General features: G+C 44.1%; 1 protein-coding gene across 1 annotated transcript in view; it reads left to right on the top strand.

Annotated features, from left to right (window-relative positions):
- LOC126235342 (T-box protein H15-like) overlaps positions 1-26,898 on the top strand; it is a 424,161-nt gene that overhangs the window by 340,380 nt on the left and 56,883 nt on the right. Inside the window, exons 4-5 of the mRNA XM_049944064.1 lie at positions 21,430-21,588; positions 23,544-23,620. Of these exons, the coding sequence (XP_049800021.1) occupies positions 21,430-21,588; positions 23,544-23,620 (236 nt within the window). The remainder of the gene's footprint in view (positions 1-21,429; positions 21,589-23,543; positions 23,621-26,898) is intronic.

The following is a 26,898-nucleotide window of genomic DNA, read 5'->3' on the forward strand; positions in this document are numbered from 1 at the left end:
TCTAAGTTTGCCTTTCGGAGTATGCTCAGAAGATTCTATTTATTCTTTGTGTGTGAGGCACTAGCAGGGATAGACCATAGGTTGTGGTCAGTAGATATTTTCTTCGGTTTGACAAAAGCATTTCATTTCAAGCACCATAAGATCCTTTTGCATAAACTGGAAAATCGTAAGATGATGGAAAAAAGTTTTCTTTAATTTGTACACAAATCTAACTGTAACTGCAAGAGTCAGCTATAATATTCAGTGAAGGTAGTAGCGGAGAAGGGAATGAGACCTGGTCGCAGCCTATCCACGATGCTACTCAATTCGTTGAGCAGCCTATGAAGGAAACTAAGGATACATTTGAAGAAAGAATTAAAGTTAAGGTCTGCCGATGACACTATAATTTCGTCAGAGACGGCAGAGGACTTGGAAGAACAGTTAAAGTGAGCTTATAAGATGAGCATAAGCAAAAATAATGAAATGATAATCGGATGTAGTAGATTTAAATCAGGTGATGCTGAGGGAAAATGATCAGCTAAATATATTGAAGTAATGGGTTTTTCTATTTGAGCAGCAAAAGAGAAGTAATCTGGAGATTGTCCATAGCAAGAAAAGCGTTTCTGCAAAAGAAAAGAGGAATTTGTTAACATAGAATACAATTATAAGTATTAGAAAGTAATTTCTGAAGGAATTTGTCTAGGGTGTTGCCTTGTACGTGGCTGAAACCTGGACGATAAACGGTTCACACAGAAATAGAATAGAATCTTTTTTACATTTGGTACTACAGAGGAAAGCCAAAAATAGGATTATTAGATCAAATAATTAATGAAGTGATCTGTACAGGATTGGGAGCAATGGCATTTATGGCACAACTTAGTTAAATAAGAGAGAAAGGCATCAAGGCATTGTGAAATTGATGATGGACGATTGTATGTGTGGGGGTGGAAAGTAAAAATGTTAGAGGGACACCAAAGGTTGTTCAGTAAACGTGTTCATCTCTGTGTAAGGTGCAGCAGTTATGTATGTATGAAGAGACTTTCATACAACTGACATTCTTGGAAAGTTAGAGCAAACGAGTCTTCGGACAAAAGGCTACAACAAGAAGGAAAAGATCCTAGTGTTCATTTCAGTCAGAAACACAGTAAAACATTTTCAAGGACCACAGAAGTGACATTTAAAAACCTAACACAATCTCAACCGAAAAATCACTGCGTTAGTTGGGTTACAAATGTAGTAAAACCTTAGAGAACCACCTAAAAAGAGAGACAAACTAATGCATGAACATTATGAGACGAATTAATAGGGTGAGTTAGGGGTATAGAAGCACGTAGCTTGAGGAATAATAACAAACGTGCAATCGCGAAATGGAAAACGTAGTGAAAATAAAAGAATGTTTTATTTGCAACATTTAGCTATTGCTACTTCTCCACATAATCGCCGCTTCTAGTCAGACATCTGTCGTAGCGTCGTACCAGTTTTCCAGTACCTCCGTCATAGAAGGCAGCCGTCTACAGTTTCCAACAATTCCCTTGGCTGGTCTTCAGCTTCGTCTGTGCCGAAATGCTGTCATCATACCTAGAAGTTCATGTAAGCGAAGAGATGAAAATCAGAGGCTGTATGATGGATGATCAAATATTTCCTATCGGAATCGCTGAAGGAGCGTCTTTGTGGACCCTGCAGTATGTAGCCGATAATGGACATGAAAAACGAAATGTATGACGGTCACGCAATGTGAGCTGTATTAAATCCGGCGTAACCCGTCAACAGGACTTCACACTTGGCGGGAAACACAATTTTCTTGGCATCTGTGCGTGCTCATTGTGCGTTCGGAAGTCTAAAGTGCTGCGTAACGGGATAATCGAGCATACTAGAGACGCAGCGCAACGCATCTGTGAAATATGTTACCGAATTTGCACTTCGGTTTTAATTTCACGACCGATCGGAAGTTAAGAAAAGCCCTTGTATTTATTTACTGTCTAGTTCTTATACACTTCTCTCTGATGCAGACTCTTTCAACGATCTGTACATATATGTATGTAATCTTCCAGTAATATGACTCGTTCTTACCGCGAAAATGAATATTTATGCGCTTACTCTATTAGCTTTAAGATTACTTATAGGCCGCAGTTGTTTGAAGATGTATTGTACAGTGTCCTTACGAATTTGTGTCCGAGAACGAAGCATGAAAATTCTTTTCTGTCCGTTTCCGTTTCCATTTTACGTTTATAAGGAGCGAAGAAAATTAAATGAAATGGGAAAGCTATTATACGAACCATAGGCAACATCATCAATTTTGCAGATAATTTCCGCACAAATTTCGCAATATCCATGTTATTATGAGATACACGGCCAAATGCCGCACAACCGTTTTGTCAGTAATTACCAGCAGTTGTCCGAATTTACGAAATTTTCATCGGAATACCGCGCAGAAATATATTTATCGGCCTGGCAACAAATCCAGCCGAGCGCTTACCGGATCAAAATTAGCAAGCGGTGACTGATCGAAATGAAATCGGCGGCACGAGAGCGGCGGTGCGAGTAATCCGTCAGGTTTACCACTTCATAACGAATCGGCGCGCCGGATCTGAAACGGCCTCGCGAACCGCTGATCCGCCGGTGTTCGGCATGCAAATCGCGCGACCGCCGCGCCACATGCAAATACTGGCGCGCGATGATCGCGAATACGCGGACCGCATAAAAGTCGCGTCGCGCCCGCCCGATAAGACGCCGAGAGCGGGGACGGACGCAGCGTCCGCACTCTCTCACGCTAACGGCCAGTGTTTAGCGGACTCTCTCGCCTCCACATCACCGCCTGTTCGCGGATTCTACTGTTTGTGCCGGCGTTGAGGGCGGAAAATATTCAAATTCTACACGGGGACGGCATCAGAAACTTTTGCCCCCCTTTTAGTCTGTGTTTTAACATACCAACGCTGGATGTCTATCAGCGGAAGAGACGTAGGTGAATGTAATAACGGACATTTATGAATTGTGCACCCCTGCATTTTCTGTAGGTACAGAAAATTTCTGATCGGTTGAGGCGTTCGCTATCTTCACCCTATAAGCCACAGAAACAATTAGTTACCCAAGAAGACTTGTGATTAATATCATAACGACCCGCCCTATTCCGGGCCGCTACAAGCCGGAATAGGTGGGAGAAATGGTGAGGGCGAACTAATCTACTATTCTTAAGGTGCTGGGGACTTGAATACAGGGTGGGGGTTATTAGGTTGAAGGATTAGTGGAATTGTGGATCTTGGTCAGCAGGGGTTGAAGGACTAGGAATGTTCTTCGAGCCGTCCATTCCCTGCCCGCTACGTTTCTTTATGTTATTACCGAACCTGAACGTGTTCCATCCTCACGTTGGCATGAAAAGCGGAGTGTAATTCAAGTGTCTATGATTGTTTTGTTATGTTGTTGATATCATCGTTGTGCTGATTGATGGACGTATTCCTGCTGTTCTCTGAGTTTGTGTTTGCATTCGCGACTGTGTCATTTTCCATGCCAGAGCTGGTAGTTTCCCATGGTTCCGCATCCCGAGGGTCTTGTGTCTGTTGTTCAAACCTGTGGTATGGACTTGTTTGATTGTAGACTTTGTGCTGGGATACTTCATTTGCCTCTCCGCTTATTTCATCCCATGTGTTTTGAGCCCTGACTGGCGCATTTATGTCTGCCAGCGTGTGTAGCTGTAGTTATGTAGGTGTTACTGGAGCGGTGCTTAAAGGACAGCGAAATACTCTGTGTTCGACGCTCTATGTTCCCCACATGTGCAAGTGCCGCATTGGTTGAGTCCCACGCGATGTAAATGCGCAGGGTATGGGCCGTCAGAATATGAACCGCGCCAAGACTGGGGTGATATGGTTCATCTTCAGACGTTCCCTGATGTTGGAAAAATTGGTAGCCCCTACGGCTCTTGTCGTCCATGATCCATTCCCTCTGCCATGTGTCCACCCTCCATTTGACGAGTTGTCGTCTGTCACTGAGATTCCGTCCTGTAATCTCTATCACCTTGTCATGTCTCCTGCCTTTAACCAGCACATGGCTGCCCTTAGTCTGATGGTGAGGTCAATCGGAAAAATTACGAGGACCACACAAAGCGTCCCCATTGAGGTAGAGGATTGATTCACGCCAGGGCGCGGAGTGAAACAGTGATAGTGTTGAGAGGGGTTTATCTCCAGCAGCCTTGTACAGAACGACGGTCGTTCCCGATGCCGCCCAGCTGGTTGTGGAATGTCCTAATGCCCCGATGGCGCCTATGACGTCCGTTTCTCTGGATCGCGCCAGCAATCATATTATACCGCGGTGTCGAGTGGGTCGCCAGCGCGCGAATAACGAGCGGGGCCCGCCCAGGTTTTACGGATTTTTGCCGGTTATACAAAACCACGCTCATTCGTGGTCCCATATCGTGCGCCTGGTCGCGATAGTCGACGCCAGATGTTCGATGCCGAGCAGCAACGTCCCACCATAAGTCGAACAGGACTATAACCTACGTACAAGGGTTGCCCAGAAAGTAATGCAACGCATTTTTTTTTCTTCAACAGTTCTTTATTGAACATAATGAGAATTACAGACACAGACACACCCTACTGTTCCACGTAACCTCCATCCCGTTCTATGGCCTTCCTCCAGCGCTAAACAAAGACGTGTCTCCCCTGTCGGTACCAATCCTTGTCCTGGTGGCAGAGCCAGTGTTTCACTGTGTGAACTTCCTTTACTGATTGAGAGATGCAGCGCCTACTACCGAGTCGTAATGCGTCTGTCCTCACAAATGGCCGGCAGGGGTGGCCGAGCGGTTCTAGGCGTTACAGTCTGGAACCGCGAGACCGCAACGGTCGCAGGCTCGAATCCTGCCTCGGGCATGGATGTGTGTGTTGTCCTTAGGTTAGTTAGGTTTAAGTAGTTCTAAGTTCTATGGGACTGATGACCTCAGAAGTTAAGTCCAATAGTGCTCAGAGCCATTTGAACCATTTGAACCTCAAAAATGACAACATCAGCTCGCTGCAACATATGAGGTGTGACAGCCGCGGATGGTCTCCCCGATCGCTGCAAATCATGCAGCTCCGCCGAACCGCCTTCTGATGACCTCACCCTCCGTTCCCTGCTAGTAGTTGTACTTCCGTCGACAGCAGATGCTCCATAGACTTTGCACAAGCGTTTGCTAATATTACCCACAGTTTCTTTCTCAGCAGTAAGAAATTCAGTGACGACACGTTGCTTGTAACGTACATCACCTACAGATGCCACTTTGAAACTGTCCTGCAGCTACACTATCTGTCGAAAGTGACGGAAACTTGGCGCGTTCACTCAGCAGACTTCAGGTAATACATATGTAACGTTTCGAATTCGTAGAATTGTTTTAGGGTGAGAAAAAGATGCAGTGCATTACTTTCTGGGCAACCTCGTATATGTGGCTAGGAGGTCGAGTGATCGCGTCTCTCCCAGCCGGAACGTAGATAGCCTGATGTCCGTTTGTCGAAAAGCTGGCGTTTGGATACATGGTAAGGTAAGTGGCATGTAAATGATAAGGGATGTAGACTGTACGACATCCTGCCTGACACAGGGCAGCGGTTGAGACTGAAACACATCAATCCTAACCGCGGTATTGCACATTTCTTAATTGGATATGCGACTTATCTCACGCACTTCAACCTCATGAGTCTGAGGCAGACACCTATGTGCACATGGGGGCGGAGAAGTTTTCCAGAACATACTGTCTTCTTCTGGGGGCAAGAAGTAAACAATAGAAATAAACCACACTTGCATACACAGAAGCAGAAATAGATATATACGCAGCAATAAGATACCAAGAGCATCGAAATTAAATACATTAACCGATAGCACAGCAAAAACAAAGCATGAAGAGTTCCTGCAGACAGTACATAAGACATGCCCGTATGCAACGTAACAACAAAGGGTGGACAAGACTCCCACAGTGCTTGCGACAACAGTGACAGTGGAGAGGGGCAAGCGTAAGAGAAAGATGAGCTGTAACAGTAAATAACACACTTAGAATTATGAACCAGGCATAACATTCCAAAATGCTCTGAAAAATGGTACGTGTCAGTCTAATAATAAATCAAAAAAGTTTTGCATCACAGCAGTTCCCAGAATTCCTGAAGACAGACGTTAACTGTGTATATTGTATCACACACACAGTCAATTTGACTGTTCAGAGCGCCCCCCTTCTCCCCCACAACCATGAATGAGCAGCCCCTATTAGACGGAGGGGTTCGACAGCCGATCAGTTCCAGTCATTCCACCAGGAAGGAGGTACACGGCTAGCGTTGTCTGTAGTTCAACCATGCTTAGACGGTAAATATCGCGGTTCGATCGCATCCGCATTGTTACTTTGTGCCAGGAAGGGCTCTCAACAAGCGAAGTGTCCATGCCTCGCTCAGGCCGCCCAAGGGCTACTACTGCAGTGGATGACCTCTACCTACGGATTACGGCTCGGAAAAACCCTGACAGCAACGCCACCATGTTGAATAATGCTTTTCGTGCAGCCACAGGACGTAGTGTTACCACTAAAATTGTGTGCAATAGGCTGCATGATGCGCAACTTCACTCCCGACGTCCTTGGCGAGGTCCATCTTTGCAACCACGACACCATGCAGCGCGGCACACATGTCCCCAACAACATGCCGAATGGACCGCTTAGGATTGGCAACACGTTCTCTTCACCGATGAGTGTCGCATACGCCTTCAACAAGCAATCGTCAGATACGTGTTTGGAGGTAACGCGGTCAGGCTGAACGCCTCAGACACACTGTTCAGCGAGTGGAGCAAGGTGGAGGTTCCCTACCGTTTTGGGATGACATTATTTAGGGCCGACGTACGCCGCTGGTGGTCATGGAAGGCGCCGTAACGGCTGTGCGATACGTAAATGCCATCCTCCGACCGATAGTGCAGCCATATAGGCAGCATGTTGGCGAGGCATTCATCTTCATGGACAACAATTCGCGCCCCCAACGTACACATCTTGTAAATGACTTCCTTCAGGATAACGACATCGCTCGACTAGAGTGATCAGCATGTTCTCCAGACATTAACCCTATCGAGCATGCCTGGGATAGATTGAAAAGGGCTGTTTATGGACGACGTGACGCACCAACCACTCCGAGGGATCTACGTCGAATCTCCATTGAGGAGTTGGGAAATCTGGATCAACAGTGCCTTGATGAACTTGTGGATAGTATGCCACGATGAATACATCCATGTATCAATGCAAGAGGACGTGCTACTGGGTGTTAGAGGTACCGGTGCGTACAGCAATCTGGACCACCACATCTTAAGGTCTCGCTGTATGGTGGTAGTACATGCAATGTGTGGTTTTCACGAGCAATAAAAATGGTGGAAATGATGTTTATGTTGATCTCTATTCCAATTTTCTGTACAGGTTTCGAAACTCTCTGAACCGAGGTGATGCAAAACTTTTTTGATGTGTGTAGTTAAGGATAGGTGGCTGCCATACCTGCAGAGCTCGTGTTTCTCTTGTATCAATGAAAATGAAAATATACTCACATTTGTAAGGAGCAACTAGATTAGAAGAAACTCAAACTCGTACAAGACGAGTTGGTCAGTCGCCGAAGTATTGTCCATAAATCTGCAGGATCATACAAAATACGCTTCTTGATTTACTTTCGCTACAAAGCAAGTATATGTTATTCATATGTTTGGCCGGCCGCGGTGGCCGTGCGGTTCTGGCGCTGCAGTCCGGAACCGCGGGACTGCTACGGTCGCAGGTTCGAATCCTGCCTCGGGCATGGGTGTGTGTGATGTCCTTAGGTTAGTTAGGTTTAAGTAGTTCTAAGTTCTAGGGGACTGATGACCTAAGATGTTGAGTCCCATAGTGCTCAGAGCCATTTGAACCATTTTTTCATATGTTTAAAATATTCTTGAGATCCGCTTTCAAAGTCTTACTACTTTCCAGAGAAGATAGGTGCCTTACGTCCTCTGTAGCATTTTTATCAGTTATGTCTTACATGACTACTAACGACTTCTTTCGCAGCTGCAGTTAGTCGTTTATGGAAAACATGCGTCTCGCCTTATTTCGATGGTCGGTACACAATAATCCTTTGATCTACAGTAGTTTATGCTGCAAACCACTACCTTTATTTATTTTATTTGTAGTTCCAGTGCCGTTAGCTTGAAACCACTGATTCTACGAAGACCCTGAATCACTGGTTTCGCGCTAAAGGCGCTGGTACTTCAAAACAAAATGAATAAAAGAGGTGGTTTGTAGCAGAAGCCACTGGGCTCGAAGAGTTAAGATGCCGTCCCCATATATTACTCAGGTGTGTTCTCTCAGATACTGGCGCCACGTTTTTGCCATCTACTACACACACTACATTACATGGTCTCATTAAGCTGCACAACGCTAGTATGAAGTACGACAACATAAAAGTATGCTTGTATGCATTTGAGTATGTTTTATAAGATAATTACACTTTAACCATTTATGTTGCTTTGAAATAAAGAGAAATTTTTTCCCGAAAGTTTCGTTGCAGTAACAAAATTAGCCGTATGGTGGCGCGGCTACTTGTTAGCAGAGTGGATCGAGTAAAAACGTACTTACTCGTGAGGGTAACAGCCTGGTGCAAGCTTTGCACCAACACAGAATATTGTATTACTTGTTCATTACAGCCGACGGCTTACGTTTCTAATCCACATAATGCGAATGAACGTATCAGTTTGCATGTGACGATGTACATCCCGGCAGTGGAAACGACATTAACGGAAGTAATTTGTCACTGTCTATTACGCGAACAGGGAAACAGCTCACAAAATTAAGGGCAAAAAATGGTATTTACGCTGCGTCACGTGTGGGGTTGGCGGCTATGGCGGGCGCGGACGCGGGTGCGGGCGAGTGTGGGCGTGTTCGGCCGGCGTCATTGTAGCGTGTCATCGCGCGCCCACGCCCCGGGCTGCGGGCCCCGCCCCTAATGTGTCAACTGGCGTTGCCCGGCAACGGCGTTCATAATTCTCGGCTGGCGATTAGCGCGCACCGACAATGGCGGCCGGTCGATGGCGCCGACAGGTGAGGATCGCGGCGCCCCGGCAGCCGCAGCGCTTAACACGCGGTAGGTCGGCCGACTGCGGAGTAGCAGCGGCTGTGTTCCGGAGGTACAGGGCAAAAACTACTAAACTACATGAAATAAAATCGTCATAAATGAAAGGTTTCCATTAGGACGTTCAAACTGCACGGCTGGCCGCGGCGCATGATGGGAATTAGAATGGTTTGATTTAGCGACGAAGCCCACTTTCATTTGGGTGGGTTCATCAGTGAGCAAAATTGACGCATTTGGGGGACCGAAAATCCGGTTTTCGAGATCGAGAAGTCTCTTTACCCTCAACGATTGGCTGTGTGGTGTACAGTGTCCAGTCACGGAATAATCGATACGATATTCCTTGATGGCGCGGTGACTACCGAACGGTACGTGAAGGTATTGGAAGATGATTTCATCCCCATTATCTAAAGTGACCCTGATTTCGACAAGATGTGGTTCATGAAACTTCCTGGCAGATTAAAAGTGCGTGCCGGACCGAGACTCGAACTCGGGACCTTTGCCTTTCGCGGGCAAGTGCTCTACCATCTGAGCTACCCAAGCACGACTCACGCACCGTCTTCACAGCTTTACTTCCGCCAGTACCTCGTCTCCTACTTTTCAAACTTCACAGAAGCTCTTCTGCGAGAGAGGAAATGTGGTTCATGCAAGACGGAACTCGACCCCATCGAAGCAGGATAGTGTTTGGTGTCCTGGAGCAGCTCTTTGGGGACCGCATTCTGGCTATGGGGTATCCAGAGGCCACTGGCATGGGTATCGATTGGCCGCCGTGCTCCTCGGATCTGAACATACGCGACTCCTTTTTGTGGGGCTATATTTAAAGACAAGGTGTACAGCGATAACCCCAAAACCAATGCTAAGATGAAAACAGCCATTCAGGAGGACATCGACACTATCGATATTCTGACACTTCATCGGCTCATGCAGAATTTCGATATTCATCTGCACCACCAGCATCATTGCCAATGACGGCAGGTAAATCGAACATGCCAGAACCTAAAACCAATATCTGTAGTGACGCTTACATGGTGAATAGAGTGTGTGCACGTCGCAGTTTGTAACTTCATCGTCGCTGGACGGCTAGCTAATTTTAAGCACGGAAAAAGAAAACTTTTGACTTCGTTTATGGCTCTGAGCACTATGGGACTTAACATCTGAGGTCATCAGTCCTTTAGAACTTGCAACTACTTAAACCTAACTAACCTAAGGACATCACACACACCCATGCCCCAGGCAGAATTTGAACTTGCGACTGTAGCGGTCGCGCGGTTCCAGACTGAAGTGCCTAGAACCACTCGGCCACACCGGCCTGCACTTCGTTTATGATGCAAGACATTACGTCATCTTGCTGTTGTTTTTTTTGTGTGTGTGTGTGCAGAATTGGCTGCAAGCCGCCCAACGAACTACCGGATGACATAATGTATGCCGAGGAAAACGGCAACAGGAAAAGCACTGAAAATATGACGCAAACAGCGACAACAATTCTTAAAGCCATGTTGTAACGTACGATGAATAAGATTTAAAGAACCTAACGATGATGGCGAAATTTGTCGCTGAAATTAGTCTTGGGAATAAATAAGTAAATATGTAACAAAAAATGTTTTGCATCATTGCGGATTCACAATTGCCATATTGTTGTTTTTTCTATGCAAGCACGGACCAGATGGAAGACTTCCAAGATAAAGGTATCGAGGATTGACCGAATGAAGGATTTTTGAGCTGCATCATTTTTGTGTGAATTACGTTTCCTGTGCATTCTTCCAATCAATGTGTGTGGAATCTGCCTTACCTGCGATAGTCTTAAATGGACGTTCCACTTTAAATCACTACGTACCCCTTATTTAACACATGTGACTTCTTCCAGTGCTTGTTCTGCAATCGCGTGATCATACAATAATGGACCTTTCTGCCTATTTATGAGCAATAGGCTACATTTGTTTTTGTTGAGGGTCAGTTGGCAGTCCGTGCTCGGAGCATCGATCCTCTGTAGGCGTTCCTGCATTTCGTAGCGTCGCCATTCCTGTGTATACGACAGCGTTATCCGCCTCGTGAAACTTCAGACGTTAACTACTAGATGATTTATACCTATTGTGAAAACTAATGGACCTATAACACTCTCTTGGGGTACGCTCGAATTTACTTTTACGTCTGAAGAGGTTTTTTCTGCTGAGAAAAGCGTGCTGTGCTCTGTTGGCTAGGAACTCTTCAGACCAGTCACGCTCCTGGTCTGATATTCCGTGCGCACGTCTTTTGTTCATTAGGCGGCAATGCGGAGTTGTGTCGAAGTACTTCTAGAAGTCAGGAAACACGGACTCGTGCTGGGATGGACTGGACTGGAGGTGACGGAGGAAACTGGTACGAGCGGAAGGAGGAGGGGGGCTGGGTGCGCTCCACGCGCGTGGAACGTAACACGGCGGCCCGCGACAAGAGAGGTTCGGGCGCCCTGACAAGGAACATATGTGCGAGGCCCCGTAATGGGATTCCTGGCGTCTCGTCGCCAGGGTGCGAGCTTTACGATGGTATCTCTCGCGCCGCGGCCAGCCGCATCCGCAGCCGCAGCCGCCGCCGCATTCCGGCGTACGCTGGGCCCAGCCGGGCCGCGGCCGCTCTCGCATTCCACGAGTCGTCGCCGCTGATGTGTGGACGGCCGCGTCCGCGGGCACACACCGTGCCTCATAGGACCTACTCGTCTTGTCAGATAACTCCCCGTTTAAGGCATCGCTGCCGTGCTCTTGCCCAAATGCATTCCGACAAAATACACCTCCGCGCTCCTCCCAGCAAACACACACACACACACACACACACACACGCAGTAAGCGCTGTCGTGTCCTAACACAGGACAGAGGGGAGACAGTGGCTTGCAGGTCAGTCTGCAATTTCCGACCGGTTAGGAGCAAATCATTAGGGGAAGTGGTAACAAAACAACTATTCACGTTGGTGGGTAGAATGTATGAGTCTGCCGACATACCGTCTGACTTTCGAAAAAATACCATCCACACAGTTTCGAAGACTGCAAGTGCGAGAATTATCGCACCATTAGCTCAACAGCTCGTGCATCAAAGCTACTTACAAAAGTAATATAAAGAAGTATGGAAAATAAAATTGAGAATGAGTTAGATGACGACCAGTTTGGCCTTAGGAAAGGTAAGAGCACCAGAGAAGGAATTCTGACGTTGCGATTGATAATGGAAGCAAGACTAAAGAAAAAACCAAGACAGGTTCATATTATTTGTCGACCTGGATAAAGCATCCAACATTGTAAAATGGTACAAGATGTTCGAAATTCTGAGCAAAATAGGGGTAGGCTATAGGGAGAGACGGGTTATATGTGCAAGAGCAAGAGTGAATAATTAGAGTGCACGACCAAGAACGGAGTGCTCGTATTAAAAAAGGTGTAAGACAGGGATGTAGTCTTTCGACCAAGCTGTTGAATCTGTACATCGAAGAAGCAATTATGGAAATAAAACAAAGACTCAGGAGTGGAATTAAAATTCAAGGTGAAAGGAATCACTGATACGATTCGCTGATGGCATCGCTCAAATGGCTCTGAGCACTATGGGACTTAACATCTGAGGTCATCAGTTCCCTAGAACTTAGAACTACTTAAACCTAAAACGTAAGGACATCATACACATCTATGCCCGACGCAGAATTCGAACCTGCGACCATCGCAGCCGCGTTGTTCCGGACTGAAGCGCCTATAATCGCTCGATCACAGCGGCCGGCATTTGGAGGGGAAGGGCGGGTTTTGGGGGCATACTAACACCTCTGAAAGTCTGTTGCTAGAGTTCTGATTCACTCTGTACATATGTGAGGAACTGCACCATGCAATTTATTTATTTCTCAAGTAAAGATCTGATGCCTGTTATTATATATCAAGTCGTACATCGTGTGATTTTACATTTTATATCATACAAACTCAGTTTCACTACTAGAACATATTTTGTTGTAGTTGAAAATTTGACAAAAGAACAAATTTAAAAAAAAAGGAAAAATATTTATGTGTAGTAAGTACAATGCGCCATGCACCATCCACCGTGCAATGCACCTTGCACTTATTTTAATTTTGATAACTGATGTTAGTCACAATCTCATCCTCCCTAACCCATAGAAGATATACTGAACTGTGCCGTACACAGTTGCAATAATTAATGAAAATCTTGGAATACTCCGTTGTGGTGTAGCTTGTGATATGAATAATTATTTTGTACCTCTGTCTTCCAGTGTGAACAACTTTACTGACTTGGGAAGACAGAAATACGTGGTTAGATACGTCACAAGCTACATTAAAATGGAGCATGCACGACTGTCAAGTCTGGAGGATGTCAAATGGCTTATGACGACGACGGCGGCGGCTGCGAAGATTATGATGATGATGATGATGATGATGATGATGATGATGATGACGACGGTGGTGGTGGTGATGAAAATATAATCTCATTTCTTGATGTTACTCACGCCTTGTACTCAAATGCAGCTAATGAACATTTCATAGTTTTAAAAATGAAAGCTGGAATCAAGTGAAGTCGCACTAAGAATGAGCTCTTGTATTAAAAGTAAGATATTAATCAAGTACAGTGCATTTTATCCCCATGGCATTCTAGGTGCATCATTTACGCTCCTGAGTTCTTCGTACGTTCTCTACGTGACGTCGCATATGGAAAGCACAGAGGCTGTGTTCACTAGCATACTGTCCGCAGCTCGTGGTCGTGCGGTAGCGTTCTCGCTTCCCAAGCCCGGGTTCCCGGGTTCGATTCCCGGCGGGGTCAGGGATTTTCTCTGCCTCGTGATGACTGGGTGTTGTGTGATGTCCTTAGGTTAGTTAGGTTTAAGTAGTTCTAAGATCTAGGGGACTGATGACCATAGATGTTAAGTCCCATAGTGCTCAGAGCCACTAGCATACTACTACTTAAAATATATCTTTGACTAAGTAGGTGCCATATTATCAGTGAATAAATGAAGATTGTGACAGGTACTGTCACATCATTTCAGTTCAGGTGCAATTTATTAACGCTATGCCACCGATAAACGACGGAGACAAACGTCATTTCACGCTATAAGTGTATCGCGCTCGACCGAGTGTCATCGTCTTGTTGTGGTCACCGCTCGACAAGGAGATAGTTGGATCAGCAGGGAGAGTGGAGAGCGCTGGGCCGTTACAGATGGTACGTGTACGTATGTGTGTGTGTGTGTGTGTGTGTGTGTGTGTGTGTGTGTGTTTATGTGCGTGTGTAGCTGGGCGGCCGCGGTCTGCGCCGTGGGAGTTCCGGGAGCCGCTGCCGGCTTGGTGGGAGGTGGGTGGCCCGGGATAAGCCTCTGAGGAATGGCCAGCGCCCCGCGGGGCGTCGCGCGCTGCTCCAGCCACACTCCAGACTCCAGCAGCAGCAGCAGCAGCAGCAGCGCCGACGCTAGCGGCTTGCAGGCACTCCTTCCGTCACACCGCGGCCAGCGTCACTATGTGACCCATATTAACCAGTATAGCTGGAGATAATCGGGCTTAGAAATTACAAAATTTCAAAATTTCCTCCAGTATAGATATATCCGCCGCCTCCATAGCTAAATGACCTGGGATCGATTCTCGATCTCAGATTTTTCTGAGGTGGGGACGGGTGTGTAGGCTCCGCCTACCCTCATGAGGTCAAATGCGGAGCTGCTTGAATAGCGAAGCATCATCAAGATTGATGAACTGGTAATAACGGCTAGAGGGATTGGCGACATGTTGTTCACATACATGAAAGGTATGCGCAGTTGGGAATATGGATAGCCACCAGCTTTATAATGGAATGCCGACAAAGAAGATTTCTGCTGGACCACGATTCGACGCCGGATTTCCCACTCATCGCGAGCGGTCGCCTTACCATTAGCCTATCCGAGTACGACTACCGGGCAGACCCAAATTTCCGTACATCGTCTACCATGTGCCTATAGCCTGCACTCGTACAGGGAAGACATTTCAATTCAAAGTCGCTTGCCCGGTGTCGACGGATAAATGCGATATTCCAGCGCCTGTGTTGTTCAGAACTACCTCTGAAGAACACAGGGACTGCAGTATCATTTAGTATAGTGCTGTTTACATGTCCCGCGATCATAGATCGCTGCATGTACTGCCATTCAGGCTGCAGTCGGAGAGTCGGAACAAGCATAAGACCTAATCTGTGAGTGGTGTTAACGATAATGTGTAGATAGAACAAGTTAGCGGCAAATCTCAAGATGTCACACTTGGCAAATTATCACATGAAAAGTATCGATATTTTCGATTCATTGTATTTTCAATGGACCAGAATGGTGTCATTCTTGTCTTTCAAAAAAATGTTAAGTTCGAAACAGGATACTCATTATGTAAATTTGTTTCATAACAGTTTTTAATAATTGATTTGTAGACGGACTGTGCCGGCCGAAGTGGCCGCGCGGTTCTGGCGCTGCAGTCTGGAACCGCGAGACCGCTACGGTCGCAGGTTCGAATCCTGCCTCGGGCATGGATGTGTGTGATGTCCTTAGGTTAGTTAGGTTTAACTAGTTCTAAGTTCTAGGGGACTAATGACCTCAGCAGTTGAGTCCCATAGTGCTCAGAGCCATTTGAACCGTAGACGGACTGTATCAAGAAGTTTTTAAAATTTTTGGGAAAAAATAGATATAATATTTTCATTGGTTTTAAATTAAGTTTCTGGAGGCGTTTAATTACACTAAATTTATGTTAATACAAAATACGTCACAGAACTTGCCTAAAAGAGGTGATACGTCGGATCCTGAGACTTAATTTGATAATGGAGAAAAGTGTGAGGAAAAAGTTTGTAGAGGGAAACTAAAGCTTGAATACAATTAGCAATATCAGACGCATATAGGCTGCAGAAGTTATCTAAAGATGAAGAGACTTGTAAGAGACAGACTAGCGTGGAGATCCGCATCAAACCAGCGTTCAGGATTAAGATAACAACGATGACGACGACGACGACGACAAGAGCATTTGACGGGATATGTGAATGACTGATTACTTACATTGTAAGGTTGTTGCTTTATTTTTCTATGAAAGCGGTACTGATGGACAATAAAAGCGGTTTAAAAGCTGTGAGCTGTCTGGGGAAGTTAACCGTGCATTACTGCGCAACTGTTTCACCAGGTATCTAGTCTAGGTTTGCCAAATTCCCAAACAGACTAACATTAATTATAATCTTTTAATAGTCATACAACAACCGGTAATATATATATATATAAAGAGAATTTAAATAAAAAGAAAGAAATCAGTTTATATTTGGAAATTTATTTTAAGATTGATCATTGAAATTTCAGCATATTAAACTCGATTCATAACTAAGCTGGTGCCTTATTTAGGATTGTGGAAATGTGAGATTGTAATCTTACGGAACACATCAAATATGGAGCCAAGATTGGGAGACTGCATACAACACTGCATTCATAAAATAACACACGAAGAACGTTGAAACATATGCAAGAGGAAATTAACCACAACCAACCGATTCAATTTTCACCCAAAGAAATTACGTTCGTAGCACAATCCTGTCCGTCATGTAATTACCACACACTGGTATACTAAATTCATACTAACTCTCTGTGAAATGTTCCCGACAAGAATAGCTGAGGGCTACGTTGATGCTTTCACCACATGCTTCACGTGGTCAACTTGTTTACACAAAGAGTGTAACTCCACAATAATTTTGATAATTAAAATAAATTACATCGAAACGCAATTTACTAGAGAAAAACCTTGAACTGGTTACTATCGTCTTACTATTAACCTGATGGGTCGAACAGTTATATAAGCACGTGGTACTGGTCTCGCAAATTACACCCCACGTGGGTTGAACATAAAGAAAAGTTGCTATATTGAAAAATATTGTCAAGACGAGACGTTATAATCTCACGCACATTCGCATTTAAGATTGATGATCTTAGTTAGAGTTACTGATCAACACGTGGTTCCACTTTACTCACAAAGTAGTGACGAAGCAACTACCGGAAAATAATCTGAACTTCACACGATAATTACTCTGCGCTGCAATTTAAGATAACATTAGATATTTTAGAGCTAAACCTGAAATAAAGGTGATTAAATTTTCAGTTAGGCTGAACTTAAGAAATCCATTGTCCTACGGACTTAGCAGACACGCGCTTAGCCGGAGATCTTACCACTTCAGACGCTCGCCACGGACAGACTGACTGGTCCCTTCCTGAGGGGTGGCTCACAAATACAAACGGAAGTGGCCAGAGGGGCAGCTTCCTATACCAACATGACAACGGACGGACAGGACCATACTAAGGATAGAAACCTCTTTGCTTTTAGAAAGCGTAGCTACCTGTTCCGACGTTGGTCCTACTGTTCTCTAGCAGACAGCCTTGTCTGCTACCCTCAAGCATGCAACTAGTAATACATTTGCTCATTCATCCTCTTACACAGAAGGGAAGGGGGATGACAGTATCTTATCATATACAGTATATAAAAGAAAGCGGATGTAGGTTCCGTATGAGACTGTGTGACATGAATTACATATAAACTGTGTTTTAAAGTGTAGTAGTGTGACAGATCGTTCTTGTTTATGTGTAAAAGTAACACGTTCCACTACTCAGTCTCCTCCCAGATAGTCAGAAACGCCACAGTAAATTTAGAAGAGGAATTTATGCCGTAAATGTCAACAGATTTAAGAAATTTAACATGAAAGGAATCCAACAGCTAGTAAAAGCATTTGGAAAGTAGAGTTACGAAAGCCCGATATGTCGCGGAAATGTATCGGTAGTGTCGATGTATCGACCATATAATACCAATTTATCTACATAGAAATTTTTTCTGCAAAGTGTTTATATTTCCGGTATACGTATATATTGTTATCGTCTCTTAACGGATTGGAAATTGTTTGTTTACTATGCCGACTTCACACCAGCGTAGTATCAACCAAGGTAGAGGCTGATGTAATGAATCCACTTGCAGGTTGGCCGGAATGTTTACTTGGAACGACCCTTACCTTCGCTATGTAGGCAGCCCAGCATGCGAAGTTTTCCGGAACTGGCATCAGCATGACGAAACTATGAAATTTAAACGGAATGTGAAGTACTGGCGCAATCAGTATTTGTAGAACCTCTGTATCTGATTATGTGAGGTAATTAATTAAATTTTATAGTGTTTGTTACTGTACTACGGTTTGAACTGTGATTTCCACCCAGAGAAAAATGTCGTTAATAGGAAATTACTCTCTCGAAAGAGGTAATAACTAATGCTTAAATGTTAATGAGGCCTAGCTGAAACCACATACGTGCACAGAGAGTAAGTGGAATAGCTACCGTCAGTTGATAAAGTTTTCTGTCCCAACTTCTCACGATATATGCCTACATGTTTGTCATACTAGCATGCCCTGTGTTTGATGATATGTGCGTAATTTACCGGTTTATTACGTAGTACAAAGAACAATTTGTAGGTTATTACATTCCTCTGGCAGAATTAGCCCACAGTACATCGCGCCGTAGCTTTCGGCTTAATAAGATTCGTTGTCTCAAGGTAATATACTTGCCTTTATTCATCATCCTAAAAGTGTTTATTATCATCATGGAAACATTCTATAAGCTTTATTGATGAATATTTTGGAGAGTACAAACATAGCTGTAATTTGTCTCAATGACAGTTACGTATGAAAGTGCTTAGACTTGCTTTATGATAAAGACTCGGTTCTATGTAATGAATTAATCAGACATAGCTAATACCTTTCTGGATATTTTTTGTACAATATTATTTCTTAAGCATAACTGGTAAAAGCTTGCAAATCCTCTCTGTACCCATGGATGCACAATTCCTGATGAATGACCACCAATGAATAAGTTAGTAGCATCGTTTTTTCTCAACTGTTTGTAATAGGTCTTACACATGCCACGATTTTTGATGATTCATCAGTTTGGTATTTCATGTCAGAGCAAGTAGCATATAAGTTAATAATTTCTCAAGTTGAGGGAAACGTCTGTGGAGAGAAAAGCCTTTCCTGACTAAATCCTTCGAAGTCTTTCATTATAAAATAAATTTGTAAGGACGAATCACATCATAATAGTCACTTAAATTTCCCATTTAAAATGCAATTGCCTGATTCATCCCAGTTACAATTTTCTTCCGGTAGATTGTTGCATGTACACGTATCTACTGCACGTTCACTATAGGAAGAGTTTACCGCTGTTGTCTCGGAGCGATGAAGTATGAACAGGGCAGGAGACACTGGAAAAGCCACCAGCCCTATGGAAGCGCTGTGGTGGGTATCACACGGAACGCATCTCTCTCTCTCTCTCTCTCTCTCTCTCTCTCTCGCTCTGTGTGTGTGTTTTTTCGGGTAGTAAGACTTCAGAGTCCCCAACGCTGCTGGTCTATCCACAATCATCTCTGTAATCTCCTATACATCAATACTTTCTAGCCATTACTCTTGATTATCATTTTCGACTATCGATGTCAGCTTCCAGGTATCATTTCTTCCCTCTCCAGAATTCTTTGAGTTACACACTCTAGACTTACCTGCTGCTTTCTTATTCATTCATCATCCGTGCTGTCATTTAATTTGAACACGTCTTGACAAATTATGTAAACTTTTACCTTGTACATTAGTCTCTCATTGCTGACTTGCTTTCAGCTTTGCATTGCCACAGTAGTTCTTCCTGCCATCATATGAACATTATAGAGAGGAATAAAATATGCCGTGAAGTAACAGTTATATGATGATTCTATTTACACGTCATTTTACACTTACATACATCAGTAATTCAACCGACTGCAGTGTGCTGCCTCAAGTTTTCAGCTAAAACACAGTTGTTATACGTGATTCTCGCACTATCATGACCCTATGAACTATAAATAAACTCATTTCCACATAGCATTTGCAGAGATGTTCACGTTCAGCGTGGTGTTAAATTATATGATTATAGAAAATATCTCTCCTAAAGGTCCATAAGCCATTGTTCTTGTGTGCTTCCGGACGTTTTCAGTTTTGTTTGTGGAATATGTGGGTGGCGTAATCTAATAAAGAGAGTGTATCCTGCGACTACCAGCGCCAACGGACAACATTACTTGGTTCTCAATACAAGAGAATTAGTCCTGAAGCTCAAATTTTATGTGTCTAATCGATAGAGCAGCCGTAAATTAGTCTGGCGAGTACATTCCATTAATGGATATGTACTGACAAAGTAACTCGTGAAGAATAATCAATAATTAGATGTGTTCCGCGCAGTACTGCTTTCAGAAATCAGTGGATAGAGATAATTCTTACATGTGTACAGTATTGCCGCAGCAGGTTTCAGCCAGCATAAAAGTAGCAAACTCAGGTTAAATGTTCTGCAATATAAGCTTGTAGTTCAACACCACTGATTAGCAGTCCGTAGCATTGGTGTAAGAAACAGTCGCTTTTTCCAAATTTTCGTAATGGTGAGTGATCAGTATTGTTTGTCAGGTTGCTATTATTTGCTTTCGTAGAACCCAAAGACACTGTATACCTCGGATATGGTTAGAGGTTTTTGCACGCTTCAGCAGTAATTTTAAAGAATGTAATTATTTTTTTTACACTATCTCTTATAACCTCACGTGTTCCGTTTGACATTCACCTGCTGGCTTAATACCAATTTTACTACTGACAACAGCCCATAATGGATCAACATTTTCGATTTGCTACTGAAGTGTTGGACATAATAGCTTCCCGACTGCATGAGGGTTAATCAAGTGAGTAATGGTTTTAAAAAAAAATTTCACCATTTTTCGTTTAATGCACGTCTGACAAATACTTTTAAGAATTTTTATATTTTTTTCCTCTTTCAGAAAGTCCTATTCTAAAAATATTACGTTTTACTTAAGAGTGCAACACCTGAAAATGCACCTGTAACGATGCGAAACCGGCAGTGTTCCCAATAAAGGACTTCATAACAGCTAAAGCGGCTTTAACAGTCTTCATCCACTGTGAATCCCGTGAATTCATAATAACTTCTTTTAGTAAAAAACAGTTTGAAGTTATTTCGATAGTAATCATCTAACAGAATCATACATCAGTATTTTCATACATCAGGTGCACTAGAACGTAGGAGAAAACCCGCATTCCTGAAGATATTTTATTCTTCATTTTTAATATTTTCACTTAACAAGCTCTGACTCAAACTCTGTCACTGTTTACTAATGGAATTCACTAATGGAACACAGTTGTTGTTTGTAACCTTTGTGTAATTCACCTTAATTACTTGTTTCCTGAGAGATAGTGAAGACGTAAAAGTTCATTGTGTAGGATTAGCCAATGAAGTTACCGAACACGCTGAAATGAAAATATACACAGTGTAGAAACTCCTACCAATTAATAAATGAAAATTGTTGTAGTCATACCAGTAGCAGGCAGACAGCTGACGGGCTCTGCGGCTTGTGTTTCAGATCGTGCTGAACTCGATGCACCGCTACCAGCCGCGCATCCACCTGGTCAAGTGGCGGGAGCACGGCGGGCCCATTACCGATCTGGAGAGCGAGCAGTACCGCACCTACATCTTCCCCGAGTCCGTGTTCACCGCCGTCACCGCCTACCAGAACCAGCTGGTAAGTACCTTCGACATTTGTTGTTTACGACATTGCAGTGCCTGTTTAGCTCTGAAGTACGATCGAATATCCCTTTGTATATGCATGCATCTCCGACAACAGCACATGCACTGCAGTATCGTGTTTATCCGCCGACATCGGACAAGTGACTTTCAAGTAAAATGTCTCCCCTGTGCGGGACTAAGTCAACGGCCTTGCCACTGTATTAACACCGGTTCTCGTTGGATCACCGAAGTTAAGCGCTGTCGGGCTGTGCTAGTACTGGGATGGGTGACTATCAGGTGAGCTGAGCGCTGTTGGCAATCAGGGTGCACTCAGCCCTTGTGAGGCAAACTGAGGAGCTACTTGGTTGAGAAGTAGCGGCTCCAGTCTCGCAAACTGACATACGGCCGGGATAGTGGTATGCTGACCTCATACCCCTCCATATCCGCATCCAGTGACCCCTGTGGTTTAAGGACGACACGGTGGCCGGTCGGTACCAATGGGCCTTTATTTAATATAGATATACGGGATTAAAAATAATGGACGTACACCCTATAGACACATGGTGATGACATATGGGAGCCTGTGTCTGGCCGCAAGTTGTGCTAGGAGAGGCTAATTTTAAAGCGACCGCTCGCGACAGTCGGGAAATCCGGGGTCGAGACCCGGTCCGGCACAAATTTTCACTGTCGTTACTTCATTGCACAGCTGATGGTTGTTCACATTCGCAATTGCGAATACATTTCTTATACTTTTTTAATTGTTTGCCACGTTAAACCAATTTAAAAGAGCTCTACAACTCGTAACGTTTCACCAATGCCAATACAAGAATAAACATCATTTTCGCCCTTTTTATTGCTCATGAAAACCACACATTGCATGTTGTACCACCATACAGCGAGACATTCAGGGGTGGTGGTCCAGATTGTTGTACACACCGGTACCTCTAATACCCAGTAGCACGTCCTCTTGCATTATGCATATCTGTTGTCGTCGTAGCATACTATCCACAAGTTCATCAAGGCACTGTTGGTCCAGATTGTCCTATTCCTCAATGGCGATTCGGCGTAAAGTGGTTGGTAGGTTACTTCGGCCATAAACAGTCCTTTTCGATCCATCCCAGACATGTTCGATAGGGTTGATGCCTGGAGAACATGCTGGCCTCTCTAGTCGAGCGATGTCGTTATCCTGAAAGAAGTCACTCACAAGATGGGCACGATGGGGGCGCGAATTGTCGTCCATGAAGACGAATGCCTCCCGAATATGCTGCCGATATGGCTGCACTATGAGTCGGAGGATGGCATTCACGTATCGTACAGCCATTATGTCGCCTTCAATGACCTCCAGTGGCGTACGTCGGCCCCACATAATGTCACCCCAAAACAACAGGGAACCTCCACCTAGCTTCACTCGCTACACGGTGTGTCTAAGGTGTTCAGCCTGACCGGGTTGCCTCCAAACACGTCTCCGACGATTGTCTGGTTACAGGCATATGCGACTCATCGATGAAGAGAACGTGATGCCAGTCTTGAGCGCTCCATTCGGCATGTTGTTGGGCTCATCTGTACTGCTCTGCATGGTGTCGTGGTTGCAAAGACAGACCTCGACAAGGGCGTCGGGAGTGAAGTTGTGCATCATGCAGCCTATTGCGCAATTTTGTCGCAGTTTTGTGACATCTCTGAACAGTCAAAGGGACTATGTTTGTGATACAGTATCCACAGTCAACGTCTATCTTCAGGAGTTCTGGGAACTGGGGTAATCCATTTTTTTATGTGTGTATTATTCCACCACTCACCTGTCAGTAACAGAAAAAGAGTTGAATCACCCAACAGTAATACGAACTGGAAATTTAATCAATTTGGGATAAAATAAAACTGCAGTTACTAACTAAACAGTTCTCATTAATTTTAAGTAAACTGTTGTGCTTCAACTGACATTAACCAGTGCTTTATATTATTATTCTTTCTTTTCAGATAACGAAGCTGAAAATAGACAGCAATCCTTTTGCTAAGGGCTTCAGGGATTCATCAAGGTTAACAGATTTTGATAGGTAAGTGGAACGATTGATATACAAAGAACGTATTTTAAGGCATAATTTTCTTTCCTCACTCCAGAAATGATTCATATCGGATTGTTAAACGGAAACTCAAAGGTTACAGCTTGCGTAGTTTAAATTAATCCACGATTAAGTTTTTGGGAGACAATGCGGTTTTGTGTTACATCTTAATTCCTTCCCTACACACCTTTGTTATGTATGCGGTGAACTTCCTAAGCTATATTTCTCCCGTTGCGGGAAAACTGCACTGCATGTGTAGGATGACTGGGTTGTCGGGTACTGGCAGGCTTAACGGTGCGGGCCGCATGAAACCAGCCAGAAGACTGACGACAAAAAATAAATAAAATAAGATAAAATAAAAACGTTATGGTGGTGTGCTTCCTGCAAATATGAAAAGTATGAATGAGATCATTGATATCTACGGTTAGACCTAATTAATTTATGGTGTTACCCCCAAAGTCCTCTGTGAATTTAGTATTGTTATACTTAGATTTTAAATGTTTAAGGAATGTTTGTCTTTGCATCTGATGATGACGTAACAGCAGAAAACTGCTTTGTAAAATTATAAATTTCTGGAATATTACAGCAGTATCTTTCACAGCTAAAGTATTTACAGGATATCAGACATGAAATCGCCAGATCCTTGTACCTGTAAAAATGTTAGGGCTCTCTATAAAATAAAGAAGTGAAAGGGACCGACGTTTGAAATCCCAAAAGTTGAGGGTTTTATCTCTGGATGTAGTCAGTGGCACTTCGTAATAGGTGAGTAGTTCAGAATGTCCCACATGGTGTAAGACAAGGTAACAGAGATATCCAGAAAATTAGTTTTTCACGTCTGTCACGTTTAGTCGAGTACTGGTGACAAGCTCCCGTTGTAGTCAGCGCAGCAGAGCGAGTCCGGGGAACGGAGCGGCAACGTACTGGAGAGAACTGAGAAAACGATGGCTTAGCATAGTTAGTGATGATCTCCATGGACGAAGAGAACTGACCTCTGCCCGCTCTGTGGCCTGTTTTTCTAGTTCCCCAGGCGATCAACTTCCGCGACCTGCAGTCAAACGGTGTAGCTACCACTGGCTGTGGTGGCCCCACTAAACCTACGATATCCATGGTCTCTGCTGTCAATATGTCTTTGTCAATCAATGGCAAAGATACACCACACTATGATGCACAACGCTGTCTTATAGCCTCTGCACATACTCTCCACGTGGATCTGAGCACTATGGGACTTAACTTCTGAGGTCATCAGTGCCCTAGAACTTAAAACTCCTTAAACCTAACTAACCTAAGGACATCACACACACCCATGCCCGAGGCAGGATTCGAACCTGCGACCGTAGCGGTCGCGCGTTTCCAGTCTGTAGCGCCTAGAACCGCTCTGTCACCCCTTATATATATATATATATATATATATATATATATATATATATATATATATATATATATATATATTACACGACAGACATGTTTGGGCTTATTGTCATTATCAAGTGACCTGCGAAAATGGCATTTGTAGGAGTATCTACGTATGCTTATCTATAGGGCCTACGTAATATTTTTTGTAGCTAAGAAACGTAAATACGTTTTTGACAAAAATATTTTGACAGTTAAGTATTTTGACAGTTCTTTATTACGAAGCTATATATTTAAAAGTATATACACCTCTTCAGAGATGATGTTACGGACCGTTCTTCTTATTTTCCTTTAAATTTTATCTGTTGGCTGTGCATGGTTTTTTTTTTTTTTTACTATTTGACTATCCCTTTTCGTATTCTACTGTGTCAATGAAGTTTTCTAGATAGTATTTTTGTTTAAAATTTGTGTGTTCATTTAGGAATTCCTGTGGATATTTTCTTGTGTGAATATATATTTCCATTTCATTCAGAATGTTCATAGTAACTCCGTCGTAATAAAGAACCAAAAATATTGACCAAAGTATCTGTCAAAACCATAATTATGTTTCGTAAGTGCAAAAATTGTTGTACTTACCAAGACTTAAAGGAATAAATTTACTTCCGATGCAATATGGTCATCACTTACAACTAGACGTAGGTACCAATGCAAAATGTGAACATAAAAGAGCCACTATTTACATTTATACAATATTACCAATGTTATTTTCGCAGGTTACTTGAGAGTGGCAATATGCCGAAACAGGGATGTCGTGTAAAATATTTAAAAAAATGTTTATATTACCTTATTGCAGCTGATTTTGGAGAGTTCAGGATCATTTTGTCTTATTCTGATGTGTACTATGCTGCGGGCCCAATGGAAGGTAAAAACTATTCAGTTGATTCATGGGGGGAATGGTAGAACAATAGGAAACGGATTCACCAGGTGCTGTACTGAGGCCGAGACGGACCGTGTGGCCTTTACTGATTTGCTGAAAGAAGAATCAAACCAGCGATAGCGTTTTCTGAAGTGTGTAGTCCTGAAAGACACAGCACAGGAGAGCGGGGCATTTATCACGGCGGATCTCGGGAGGGTCGCCGGCCGGCCGCCGGCAGCGTCCGCCGTGTAATTATGTCGTATCTGGGCTGACATCGGCAGCGACGTGGCCACCGCGTCGCCTAATAAGAACGGAATTAGTGCGTCAACAATGGCGCGCTGCGTATGTACACACCGCTGTTATTCAATTAAGCTTCGGCCGGTGGTCCGCGCCAGAGAGCGCCCGGCCCGACGTAGACGGATGACCGCTAATGACTGGCTGCCCGTCCTGCCTTCACCTGTTCCCCGCCACAAAGATGTCCGCCTTCGGCATGCAACAAGAAACACGCCGGTCGCCCTGAGTGCCGACTCAGCTGACGTTGGCGCCACCGGCAGAGGACACGCTGGAGCTCGAGATGGATGACCGCACGCAGCACCAGCATCTGGAAGGCGTGAGAACGAAAGACGGCACCGAGTCGACGAAGTAGCCATTCGCTACATGTGTGCACCGCAGGCTACTTCATGGTGTGCAGTGGAGGGTACTTCCTGTATCTCTGACACTATCCTCCTTCTTCCAGTCGCGAATGGTTCGTGAGAAGAACGACTCGAAGAGCTCGAATCTCTCCATCTCGAATCTCGCTCATTTTTCGTTTTTGGTCTTTCCACCACTCGTAACTAGCAGGAAGCAAAACGTTGTTAAGACTGACAGCAACATACGGAAAAAAACTAAAACTCCACGATCAGGTCCTGAAGACCACGAGATAGTCGACCGACCGCCATGTCATCCTCAGTAATTCATCATCGGATGCAGCACGGATGGGAATGGGGTCAGCACACCGTACTGCTGG

Source organism: Schistocerca nitens, chromosome 2 (genome assembly GCF_023898315.1).
Source record: "Schistocerca nitens isolate TAMUIC-IGC-003100 chromosome 2, iqSchNite1.1, whole genome shotgun sequence".
Lineage (NCBI taxonomy): Eukaryota > Metazoa > Arthropoda > Insecta > Orthoptera > Acrididae > Schistocerca > Schistocerca nitens.